The following is a 13,456-nucleotide window of genomic DNA, read 5'->3' as shown; positions in this document are numbered from 1 at the left end:
AGATTTAAAGTAAAATCCTTAATACAGAGTTTCCAAGTTCACTTTGTATACAGTTCTCTAAGGGGGCTATGAATATGCTAATTTTTCAATTAAATTTGTGTTTTACATTCTCACATAACAAAGCAACCTAGATCTGACAGCCTTTCTAAAAGACTTCTTTTTAAATGCCCCGGAAGGCCTTCTTTAAAGCAAAAGTGTGTGGAATTTCTGTTCTTGTATTTGTATATTGCAACATTTCATTCTGTGCATACCTTCACAGCAGGCTAGATTAAGTCCTGTGCAAGAAAAAAACTATCATGTGACTAAATACTTCTCTACATCCTACTTTCCAAATGAAGAATGCCGAGAAAAAGTAGATGATTGCTCATATTTTTTTTAGCTTGTCCAGTTTTCACTTATTGTTAAATAATTCAGAGTCTCAAATTGTACAGTGTTTGGGAAGAAAAAGAAAACAGGTAAACTCTGAGAGTAAACTTTATTAAAGTTACTTTTCCAGAAAATATATTAAGTGTGGTAATGGAGCAACAAACTGGGGCTCATACACCTTTGAAATTTTAAGGTAATCTTCAATGATGTTGATCAGGAAGTTCTTTCATTGGTGGAATTACTTCTCCAGTCTCCAGAATTGTATCACCCTAGAAAAACAAAGATGCATTCGTGAAAAAATCTTGTCTGCAGAGGTGGTAGTTTTACTTGATCAGACCTCATCTGGAAAATCTAGGTCAGCTCTGAGATTCACACTTTAAAAGGGGCACAGGCACAATAGGAGCTGTCTAAAAGATGAGCAACGAGTCTTCAAAATCTTAAGGAATAAGTGAAAGACTAGGGGGAGTTTCACTCACATAAAATGACCAGAAAGGACATGAAAGTTGCCTTTACAAAGTGAAAGAGGGATAATCTTTACTTCGCTTAGCCCAGGAAATAGGAGAAGCCCTAGAAAGAAGCTTCAGGGAAACATTTTCCCTTCATTATAAGGAGGCAATGTATTCCCAGCAACTGAATGTGTTAGGCAATCACCAGTTGATGGTTTGGCTCAGATGTTAGACATAGAACGCAAAGTTTCCCTGGGCAGCTGGTTCAGGTGTCTTTCCAAACCCAGGTACAGTGTGTGTGGCAGAATGGGCATGGGCTTTAAAGCCAGAACCAAGTAGTGAGAACCTGGAACCCTCCACTGACAAGCTGTATAATTTTAGGCAAAGTACTTAGGTTTAATTTCAGCTGTCTGTTTAAAACAGCAAATTCTGTCAGCCTGATAGCCCATGAATTGACTGCCATTCCCTGACCTGGTACTGCTCAGGACTGTAAAGCTGTATTACGTTTAAGCCATTATACATTTTGGGGAAACTTTGTTACTACAGGTAGCATTACCCTAACACAGAAATTAGTAACGAAGTAAATTAGTAACTCATGCTGCTGTAAGAAAAACTGAACCACATGGCACTGACTTAACAGTCTGGCTGCAAGGACACTGGCATTGGAGGCTAAAAGATGGAGACAAAAGGCACTAATAACGTAGAAGCAGACTGTCTGATGAACTTGAGGTTCTAGAAGTACCTGGGAAAAAATTACAGTATATATTTAACTACTAGTGTCTGCCTTAGGAAGGTACTTTAAGAAACATAAGCTCAGGCAAGATGTGGCTGATTTGAGAGGAGAAATAAAAATGAGAATTAAATATTCAGGACCTTGCAATATTAGAAAATAAGACTGACTGTTTCTGAGTCTCTAAACAGTTAACACTGAAGAGATTCTAAGAAACAGAAGCCCAATGAAACCCATTATACAGAGAGACTCAGCACTATGGCAAAGATGAGATTGAAGTAAAGGTGGCCTTTGAGCCAGAGGCTGTTCCAGGGGTCCTCCACACAGCCGCCACTACGCTGAGAAGCAGTTGGTAACTGTGTGTAGAAAGCACAGATACTGGCACGTGGGACTGACTAGAAGCAAAAAGATTAGACCCCTCCCACCAAGCAGTTTTCTTTCCATGCCTGACAAGTGTTGTGAGAACTAGATGACCAAAGAAACCAAACCTACAGACAAGAAAAGCCTTTAAATGTTTCAGCTTAAAACAACCTCTGGCACTCACCCTTCTGTGTGCAGGAGGTAGATTTTACAGGCTGCACAACCCTGAGGAGAACGTGCTTCCCAGGACTTATTTTAGGTGTGGTCTAGGTTGACACGGAAAAGAAAGAACCCCCCTAGACGGAGCCAGGGACCAGGAAGAACCATGAACAAAGGCATTCCTTCCAGAAGCAAAATCAGTACCTGTTTAAGTAACTTCCCACACAAAAGGGTTACGAGACTTCTCAGTGTTTGACCACTGGGGTTTTAGGACCAAGTGGCAGACAAGAATCAGTGATTGCTATGCTGTACAGATTCCACTGCTGAATAACGAGTGTGTTTAGAGGGCAAAGGATACAGTTCACTTGCCATGGATCCTCAAATCTCCAAGGATACAACCTCCCAAGTATAAATCTGACAGATACTACTATGCATCATCTGCAGATCTTAGATTTAGGGATGGCTGCAGTGACGGAATGGGACCTTGGGATTTCTCCCTAGGAAAGGGACTTGTGTTACATGTGTAGAAAGAAGGAAGCAAAGAGCTATGTGTTGACTAGAAGGATGGACTGTGGCAGAGACTCCAGGCATGGGAGGCTGGACGATATGAAAAAGAACATAGATATCTGGGACCGTAAGAATGAGTCCTGGCCAAGAGGATTTAAAGTGAAGGGATGTAAGCTACTTTCAAGCTTAGACCTTAAAATCATTCTCTGAGACAACCAGCCCTCTCTTTCCCTATAATTTTGGAAGCCTCATATTCCCAACGGCCTTACTATAATGGAATATTGTAATAATGTAATATAGTCTGTAATGTCAAAAGGAAACAAACCTTTGTTTTATTCCACCTCTGAGACTTGGGAGTGAGTTTGTTACTGTCTATCCTATTCTAAGTTATGGACAGATGAGCATTCTTCAGGTCCTCAGGTCTCAAAGGGGTCAATGGCATCGAAACAGGAAAGAACCACAGTGGCAAAAAATACAGACGCAGGAGAGGTGCTAAGGAATCACTAGGTGGTTTTCTAAAGAGAGTCCTCCTTTTCCTTTGCACAGTAATGGCAAAATAAATAAATAACAAACAAACATGAAGAATAAATAAATAACCTAACTGGTGAAACCAGCAAAATAATTGAGATGACCAAGGGTCTGACATACATAAATTATACATGATGAAATACAGAAGAAATCCCCTACTATTTCCTAAAACAGAATTCCAACTGGAAGGGTTAGTCAATTTTGGTAGTTCTCCCTAAAATTCCCTTCTGTTGTAGTAGATAATGGATTGCTGTGACTATGTCATTTCATAGAAGCAAGAATCTACACTGAGTTTTCTCTTCTAACATTACAGAACTTAGAGACTGATGGGAGTTCATTATCTGTGACTAGAACTGGGACAAGAACATAACATATATTTTACCCTGCTAAACAACCACCTCAAAAACAGCCAGTAAAAATACCAACTGACTAATGAGTAATCTTTGAATGATGAGACAACTCATTTTAAATTAGGGTAATAGTCCACGTATTCATAATATAAATTTTTAAAAATATTTTTTATTTACTTATCATCATATTATTTAATTATTTTATTTTGGCTGGGGGGGAGGTAGAGGGAGGTAATCAGGTTTGTTTATTTTTGGCGGAGGTACTGGGGATTAAACCCAGGACCTCATGCATGCTAAGCATGCACTTTACCAATTGAGCTACACCCTCTCCCCATGATATAAAATTTAAAACACACGTTAACAGATTATAAATTCACAGAGAAGTTATTGTCTAACTGCCTTAAGAAATGATGGTTTGGAAATAACAGAGGAATTTACTATCCTCAGGCTAGTGCCCTAAGTCCTTAACCCTACATGAAACAGGGCACCGATGAAAAACTGTTGGTACCTTCTATTCACTTTAGGACTAGAAAGGTCACACAACAAGTTTTACAGCCAGGTTGAAAAGAAATGTGACCATCTCCCAGGTTCAACTGTATTTGCTACCTCACACTATTTCCTACAGGCACTTAAATTTTCAGCAAGAAGAAAGGAACATTTTAGTCTCATGATCACTTGGGAAAGGAGAGAGAAAAATAAGAACAAAAACCAGAGATGTTTAAGACTTACTGGGAATACTCTGGGCTTCCTTTCAACGATGGTATATGGTTTGGTCTGAAATAAAAATAATGCTGTTAATGATGGTTTTAGAGTTTTTCTAAAATAAAATAGATCACACCCCAAAATTTTAACTTAAGCCCCAAACTTTTCACTGAACACCAGACTCATACATCCAACTTTTTACTCAAGATCTATATTTTATCAAACAGGCATCGCAAAGTTAACCAGGTCCAACACTTAATTTCCCCAAGCCCCAAACTGTTCCCTATCACTGTAAATGGCACTTTCACTCTCCCAGTTATGAAGGCCAAAAACCTTGACTTCTCAGCAGATCCTGCTGGTTCCACCTTGAGATTATGTCCTGAATCCAACAGTTTCTTACCACCTTTAGTACTACCATCCTGGTCCAAGCCTCTGTCACCTTTTCACCTATTGTCTCCTGGCTCCCGCTCATGCCCTCCTACAGTCTGTTCTCCACTATGCAGGCAGAGTAGAGTAATTCTTTTCAGAGGTACCACCCCTCTGTCATTCCTCTGCTCAAAGTTTCCTCATTCTCAGAGAAAAAGCCAAAGTCCGTAATGTGATTTCTACCTTTGGCTACCTCTCTGATCTCCTCTTTTCTCTTTCTGTCTCTCTCTCTCTCTGCAGTGTAGCTGCAGTGGCTACTTTGTACAGTGCAGTGGCTCCTTTGTATTAGTCCAATCAGGTGGGCCTGCTTGTGCCTCAGCACCCTTATGCTTAATGATTCCTCTACCTGAAATGTTCTTCTCCAAGATGCCTGTTTAGTCCATATCTTCATTTGGTTTGTTTTTCAAATAGCACTTCCTCAAAGAAGCTTAATTAAAACTGCAGCCCCTGTCATTCTCTAGTCTTTCACCCTGCTTAACTTTTCTTCTACAGACTTATCACCTCCAATAGCATTAGGTACCTCTTTATGTATCTGCCTATTCTTAGTCTCTAAGACTAAACATTTCATGAAGACTCAATCTGCCTTGTGCAGTGCTGTATCCCTGTGTTTAGAATAGTGCCTTGCACACAGGAGGTACTAAATAAATATCTGTTAACTAAGTGTGCTTATTAAGCATATACATCTACACAAGATACCACACCAAAAAATTTTAAAGATTACTGGCATGATGTAAGACTCAGGCAAACTGGAACCAAAAGCTGAAGAGAAACTCTGAAAACAATGTGAAGATATTAAAATGCCTTTAACAACTTGTGGCCAGAGGAAAGAAGATACTGAAATGTCTTCAGAGAGAATGTAAAATTCAATTAGGCATAAAAGTATTAGCTGAAGCAAACTGGCTGCAACGGTACTGAGGATGCAGGCCTACCCAAACCAAGTGAAAGAATGAGGTAAAAGAGAGACCTTGGGACCTCTGCTGACATAAAACCTTTAATTATGTCCATTTCTGCTCAGGAGAAATCACCTGGAAGTACGAATGCCTCAGATAAGCAGACATATTAATGTCTTGAATTGTTGACCCAGTAACTGCAGCTTGTTAAATTTGCTTCTCTTAGAAGATGAATGTTTTTCCAATCCTAGAAATACTTAGTTAAATATAGATAAGACAAAGTAAATTTACCCAGGGATTAAACAGGTTAATGTCAAATTTAAATAAGTTCTGAAAACACTGGGACAATCCATATATTCTGATATTTAGAGTATTTGTAATGTTTAAGATAAATAGGCTATGAATGAAAAATATTGCCCGCCATATCAGTAAACAAAGAATGCTGCGGCCATCAAGCTGCCCCCCCAACGTTGACGGTGATGGTGGGCCGGAGGGAATGCAGGATGGAGACAAGCAGGCGGCCACCCCCAACAGTGCCCCCTGAGGGGGCTCAGGACAGGAAAGAACAGGATACTGGCCCTAGTTAGCCAACCTGCATATCAAAGGAATAATTTCAGTAAGCCCAGACTTTTGCATCTTTCCATACCTAGAAGTGCTAGACTCATTAACTTGAGAAATCTGGTTTTCTTTAATTAATAGTAATCTTTTGATGTTCTGACTATCTGACCTGATCTTTGTTGCAAAAATTCATATATCTTATCTCTTCCCTTGTCTCTTCGGAGCAGTCCCTTAGACTACCCACATAAAACATAACTCTCAACTTTTAGGCTGTGCATTTTTTTTTAGTCAACAAGGCTATTAAGAGGTTCTACAAGATTAGTTTTAGGATCCTAGTTAAAATACATAATTGATTTAGATTTGTGACTTTAAGTTTAAAAAGATCTTGCTTCTTAGGGTCATTAATATGCCCTATAAATACTTAAAAACCGAATATAAAAATATTATAAATGCAGTTTAAAACATTTAAGAGAATTTGATTATGTTTGTAAGCAGGAATCGTTTAGGAAAGTTCAACTTGAATTGACCCAAAGATAATAAGGACAAAGAAAGAAGACTGTTATATTTCACTAGCTGTTTATGTAGTTTAACAGAATTTTAAAATTGAATTTAAAGAATAAACAAACAAGGTTTTTAAATTTGAAACTAACAAATTGAATATTAATTTATATTCCAGGTAACTGGAACAATTCTTTCTGCACTACACTCATGTGTTAAAAAAAAGTTACTTTCACTGACAGAAAATAATATTTTTTCTTCTTTAGGATATTACATGTTAACACAATGAAAAATAACAGAGGAATAATGATAAGTGACCTGTGGACCTGCAGGTGAGCATGAAAATAAAACTTTGTTTAAGCTCATCAACAATAGAAATGTGAACTATACTCAGACCCTTAGACATATATTTTTAGCCCCCTTTAATGGCTGCAGAAAGATTTTGTTGGTTTATGAAGTAAAACACTAACCCCCAACACTTACACTTAATTCGTACTAGCCTCCACTAATCTCGTGTTTCTAACACATAGGACAGGCCATGTGCACTCAGACTTTCGCAGCCTGTGTTCCTAAACAAATTTACTTCCTCCTCATCATCAGAAAGCCCTCTTTCCAAAACCTACTAATAACTTCTGTCGTGGAAGAAGAAATTATCCTCTACCTTTCTAGGTTCTTCCAGCTAGTTTAAGGATTAAATTGACATAAGACAAATTAACAGGAGAAAATTAAACAAAAGTTTAATAACATGTATATACACATGGGAGAGACCCTGGAGGACTCAGTCACTCACCAAAATGGCCAAAACCCTCGCCTTAAAATCCACCTTCAGCTAAAGACAAAAGAGGACATTGAGGGTAGGTGTTTGGGACTTCAAAGGAGAAACAGACAATTCACATGGAGATGGAAAAGCTAAAGTTTGCTGGGCCATGCACAGACAGTGGGACAGAGGGGAATTTTAACAGACTTTGCTAGGTTCACCCCCATCACCATACCGAGAGTTCATACTATAGTTAACTATGGTGATGGCTCCCTTTCTGGAATAGGTCCTCTATCCACATTCCTTCAGGCAGTTGGGGGGTAAGGTCAAAGTTTCTTCCTTAGTCTTTTGGGCCTTGAATGTTTTGAACTTGAAATAATCCACACGCCAGAGACATTCTGGGGTGGCAAATTCTGCTTCCCTAAATTTTCAGGGCTAGAATTTTTTAGAGTAACAAATGACTCTCAAGTTTGGTTTCATCTCCAACTTAACTTGAGCTATTTCTTCCTTAAAAAGTGTCTTCTGACTTCACTCTACTTTCTTGTTCCTGCCATCTCTGCCCAAACCAGATTGTCATCAACTACCATCTACTAAACTGCAACAGCCTCCGGCTGACTTGCCTGATGTCAGTACTTCCCTCCCTTCAATTCATCCCACATACCATTTTTTATGTTTTCCTAAATATATCACTTTATCTACTCACTCTATTTAAAAATGGAAAGTTTCCCATTGCTGACCACATAAAGTTCAACCATCTCTGCCTAGCTTTCAAGACTCTCCCTTAATTGGTCCCACCCCGCTGAGCTGAGAGAGTCACAGGCAACCCTGTCTTCGGGTATGGCTATGCTCATGGCTGACTCCTCATCTTTCTGACTGGAACAGTTTTTCTCCTCCACACTTGTACCCAAATCATACCTAACTTCCAACATTACTGTAAGCTCCTTGAGGTCAGGAATTTTGTCTATATATTCTTTCCACAGCAATAAAGGAAGAGATACTAGGCATCCCATAGTTGATGATCAAATGGACATAATTTTCTTAATGAAGAGAACAAAGATTATGTCAGCAATCAGAATTTTAAAGAGCCCACACAATCAACAGAGAACAAGTGATGTAAGAGTGATTTTCTGAGGACCCCAGTTACTTGTTTCACCCTCCTTTCAACAGGTTAAAGGAAAGCAAACCTCAAATGGATTAGCTACAATTGTTAGGCAGTCCCTAACTTTTGTTTTGCTTTTATCTTGAAATAATTTTAAACTTACAGAGAGTTGCAAGAATTATAAAAATAATTTTTTACGGAATCACTTGGTTAGTAAATTGCTCACTGGTTTCTCACTTTAGTGTGTATTTCCTACACATAAGGACAGTACTCTTAAAATAATCACAATACAGCCATCAAGATCAGGAAATTAACACTTATACGTGGCTACCTTCTATCTAGTCTGAAGAGCTCATTCAAATTTTATCAATTGCCCCCATAACTGTTTGCAGTGCTCAGCAAATCCCCTCTAACATAACTTATTCTCCATTGTGTAGCCTCTTAAAAGTTCTGACTGCCAACGCCATCTTTGTTCTTTTGTCCACGCAGATGGTGCCTATGAACCAGGCTTGCAGTCACATGACAAGTCTCTTTGAGTCTTCAGTCTGGAACAAATCTTCCATCCTTCTTTAACTTTCATGATCTTGACATTTTTGAAGGTAACAAGCCAATTATGCAGAGAAGTCCCTCAATTTGGGTTTGCCTAAGTTTCCTCACAATGAGATTCAGCTTACACATTTTTGGCAGGAATGGCACAAAATTGATGCTGTTTGCTTCTTACTGCATCCTGTGAAGTACTACACAACTTCAGTTTGTCCTATTATTGGCAATGTAATTTAGGTTTCTTGATTAAGGTGGTGTCTGCCAGGTTTCTCCACTACCTAGTTACTCTTGTTACTCTGTAACAAGTAGTTGAACATAGGTATTTGGGGATTAATTTTAGCATCTTTTGTTGTTCCCTGGCTGAAGAAAATATCGCTGATAACTCTCAAACGGTGATTTTTCTAATTCTATCATTCCTTGTCCATTTACTATTCAACAATCTACTATACAAAAAAAAAAGCTTTCTCTTCTATCCATTAATTAAGTAATGTGTTTATTATATAAGTATGGACTCACGGATTTGCATTTTACTTATTCAGTTGGTTATCATCTATTATTATCATTATTTATTTTGATTCTCAAATTGTCCCATTGGGAATCTTTCCAAGCTGACTCCGTGTCCTTTTGATTTATCTCCCTCATTCTTTGAACACTTCTTTACTTTCTGGCACAACAAGATCATCTTGTACATTCCCAGCCCCAACCCTGGAACTGGCCATTTCTCCAAGGAGCTCTGGATCCTTTCAGTGGAGAACTGTATTTAGAAAATAAGACTAGGCTGCTAGATGTGCCAGTTACCACAGGGTAGCACTGCTCACAGGCCCTATCAGTGGACAGAACTGGGGAATATCCACATTTACAGCTAGATTTATTTCTGTATCTTTAATACGTATTAAAAATCATGAGGTACACCAAGACTTCCGATTCCATTCCAGTACCACGGGGCTTTCTCCCTTTATTCCATATGCATAATTCTCCAGGAGGATTCTAGGTCCCAATATCATCAACGTATGTACATACTTAATCAATCTTCCTGTATGTAACCAATCTCCTGTCACCACCACCACCACACTCCAGCATAAATAACCTCCTCACCTCATTCGGGTTCTCACACCTTACTCTGGGTTGCCAACTCCATCACTGCCCCAAACCACACTTCTGCCAGATATCGTCCTCCCCATGCTCAGGTTCTAGAGTCCCACACCAGGCTGCTGCCCCTGCTGCTCTCCAAACAGGTGTGCTCACCAACCTCTCTTCCCCCCATAGCCTCCACCCAGCAACCCGCTCAGGATCTAACACTCCTCACTGGGTACAAGGATGGTCTCCTCACTCTTCATGGGTTGCAACACTCCATGCTGGGCAACCACTCCTGCTCTCCCACTCCAGAAATGCACTCCTCCCTCACCTTGCCTGGGGATCCCTATCCTTTAAAATATGGCAACAGGCTCAGTTCAGTCACCACCTCCAAGATCTCTCGGTGAAAAAAATCAAGCTTTTGGACATGCTGGATTCTAAAGAAAGTTAAAAAAAAAAAAAAAAAAACAGACATAGCAAAGGAAAAAGAAATGGTATGAAGACAAAGACAACCTTTATCTATCTTGAATTTTATCTTATACCAGATCTATGCTCAAAAAGAAGGAGCAAAAATACTTTTCTCCCTTTCAACTCAGGACCCCGAGTATACACTAGTATTATTAGGTCATCTATGTTTCTGATCATGTAGACACTGTTTTTATGAGGAAATGCATTTCAAGTTGTAAGCAACTATATAAAGATTAACTTTTTGAAAAACCATACTTCACTTAAGTTTCATTAAACCTTTTACCTAAAACGATTCAAAGTAATTCAATATCAGTTATAAGTGGCAGATTTTTTCCATTAAGTAGAGCAGGCATAACCACATAGGAACTAACTGTGCAAAATTAAAAATAAATTCTGGAAAACACATACTTAAAGCATACTTACATTCACGTGATATTTGAGATAATAATGAATAATCCAGACAGGGATAAGTACATGAGTAAAAGCAAAGACACTGTGTCGGTATGACTTATAGATCTGGGGGGAAAAAAAACATACACAAAATAAATAGATATCCCATTTTTTTTACATTTGCAAAAAAACAAATCAATGATGCAACAATGTCATGATTATTGTAACAACTCTAAATGCTACGTACTTCCTTATAGTCTTTAGCTAACCTCACACATCCAAATATTTTCACTAAACTTAGTGCCTGCTAGGTGACATCTGCAGAGTTCAGAGCAAAGGAGGCTTAAGACAAGGAAAATTTTGCAAAAGTTGTAGTAAAGTATTTATAGATATATGTTTTTTAAAGACTTCTAAAAATTCCTTATTATAAATTTGTTTAAGATAAAATACAGTATAAATAATGAAAGAATAGTTTTAATCCATTTAATCAGAGTCATTTCCCTAATTTATCAACTTCAGATACCCATAATCAACACCACTTCCAGCATTCTAGGTATAAGGCAAACAACCTTGAGTACACTAACGCTGGACAAAGAATGTTTTACACACTGGGAAGGGGTGTTCCAAACTCACTTTGAGATGCCTTCAGACACAGTATATTTTAAAAGAAAGGCAAAGAGAGCTAAAAATGAAACTTTCCCATGGCAACCAATTTGACTGAAACAGACCTATCCTTTCAGGAAAAAGACAATCTAGATTCTAAGTGATATAATAGATATGATCATGGAAGAAAAATTAACTCAAAATAAAGTAAGACAGATTTCAACAAATGATTATTTACTTCCTTATATCACTGGCTGATCAGTGGGATGTTAACTTTCAATCAGTGGCTGCCAAATCAGTAAGTAATGTCAGGGAGGGAGAGGAGAGCTGAATTAGAGTTTAATTTACCACCATAAATAAGTATCTAACACCAACTTCTCAGAAAAGTTTGCACTAGACTTCACAGCACAGCAAGAAAGCAGACACCAATGGATTTCAATGTGAACTCCTTCAACTCCTAGCCCTATGACTACGGGTAAATCACTGAATTTTTGTAGGCCTCTATTTCCACACATTTAAAGTAAAGATTAGGAATAGTTTCTATCCTACAAGAGTAAAAAATTAAAGTAACACATGTAAAACCCTCAGCAAAGTGTCAGATACAAAATAAACACCCAAGTGTTACTTATATTACCACCATTATTATTAGCCAATGTCTCAAGCGATTCTGAGATACAGCATTCACCACCCATGATTATGTGATTTAAATAACCTCAAGAAAATGTCAAGAGATCCTGAAAATAAAGACAGCACCTGAGTGAGTGATTTTCTGCAAAGTCCAGGAATGGCATTTTTAAATGAAAGAGTGTGTTAAAGGTACATAGTGACAGTTTAGAAAGGGGGCTCTTGATATGACTCATTAAGCTTATCAACAGGCCCTTTTCTTTTATGGTGGTTACATAGAGTTGTACTACCAGCTAGAGGCTCATTGTGCCTTCTGGTAGTTGGCTGTAGTGTTAGTTGGTCTTCATAATCTCAAGCTCAAAATCCAGATAACCGTCTACAAATACTAAAATCACTGAATTTTAACTACACTGAGTCCTTGGCTATCATTCTAAGGGAAGATTTCCATAGTCAAAAGAGAACCAAGCCTGCAGTGTCGTCCTCTAAAACCTAGACAACGATTCGCCTCCTTCTCATCACACTAGACAGCAAAAGGGCATGACAATCCCAAAGCCGTATGTGTTCCAGACTCCTGAGTCCCAGCCCAGGGCTCTTGGGACAAGATACAGCGTTCCCGCTAAACCCGAAATCTCGGTTGAACGCGACTGTCCCTTAGGGAACTACCGGGACATTCGGGGGCAGAGCGACTCAGTCTCTAATGTGGCTGCAATTAGTTGGCGTCCCAGCAGCCAGGCTGGGGATCGCAACGGGGTGCAGGTCGGGGTCGGGGAGGGTCGTCACTCACCACGTTCTTCCAGGGGGCCCTGTCCTGCAAAAACTTATTCCAGAATTGCTCCACAGGCCACACCCTCCGTGAGGGCAGCACCGGTTCCCGGGCGCTCAGCTCCTGGTCCTTCAGCCATCGCCTTCTCAGCTCTCGCAGCTGCTGCTGCCGCAGTTTCTCGTCGGGCGTATACCCCGACATGTCGCCGCCGGTACCGAGGCAGCAGGTCACGGCGCGCCCCCGAACCAGGGTCTTGTCACTTACGCGCGCACCCGCTCTGCAAAGCGACCTTGCGAGGACGCCTGGGAGCGGCGCGTCGTTATGACGTCACCGACGCTGCCTCCCAGCGGCTCCAATATACGTGCAGTGGCCGGGCAGGCGCAAAGCCCTCTCCCCCTAACCACGGCTCAACCCGCCCGGATTACCAGCGGCGCCGGCGAGAGGACGCGGTGCGGGGCGCCTTAGTTACGGGATGAGGGAGGAAGTGACGGATAAGGGGAAGTATGAGAGGTCAGCGGACCAGAGGTTCCGCTAAGGAAGAACTGGTGTGCTGGGAGCTGGAAGGATGAGAATATGTGATTGAATGAATGTGACGTCCAAATGCAAAATTTTTCA

General features: G+C 39.8%; 1 protein-coding gene across 1 annotated transcript; it reads right to left on the bottom strand.

Annotated features, from left to right (window-relative positions):
* Window positions 1-456: 456 nt before the first annotated feature.
* On the bottom strand, window positions 457-13,177 carry NDUFB6 (NADH:ubiquinone oxidoreductase subunit B6). Its single transcript, XM_010967360.3, has 4 exons — window positions 12,863-13,177; window positions 10,885-10,977; window positions 4,176-4,220; window positions 457-635 (listed from the first exon to the last, which is right to left on the bottom strand). The coding sequence occupies exons 1-4, from the start codon at window positions 13,040-13,042 to the stop codon at window positions 567-569; spliced, it is 387 nt and encodes a 128-aa protein (XP_010965662.1). The 5' UTR covers window positions 13,043-13,177; the 3' UTR covers window positions 457-566.
* Between the last annotated feature and the right edge of the window lie 279 nt (window positions 13,178-13,456).

Source organism: Camelus bactrianus, chromosome 4, assembly GCF_048773025.1.
Source record: "Camelus bactrianus isolate YW-2024 breed Bactrian camel chromosome 4, ASM4877302v1, whole genome shotgun sequence".
NCBI classification, from domain to species: Eukaryota; Metazoa; Chordata; class Mammalia; order Artiodactyla; family Camelidae; genus Camelus; species Camelus bactrianus.
The sequence above is the reverse complement of the archived record's forward strand: the minus strand, read 5'-3'. Positions and strand labels throughout refer to the sequence as shown.

Bases quoted from the DNA above. Each gene is read 5' to 3' on its own strand.
- NDUFB6 (XM_010967360.3), bottom strand. From the start codon at position 13,042: ATGTCGGGGTATACGCCCGACGAGAAACTGCGGCAGCAGCAGCTGCGA. The intron at 10,978-12,862 runs GTGAGTGACGAC...TTTTCCCCCCAG, and splicing joins GGGCCCCCTGGAAGAACGTG to ATCTATAAGTCATACCGACA. The intron at 4,221-10,884 runs GTAAGTATGCTT...TTTTTATTTCAG, and splicing joins ATCTCAAATATCACGTGAAT to ACCAAACCATATACCATCGT.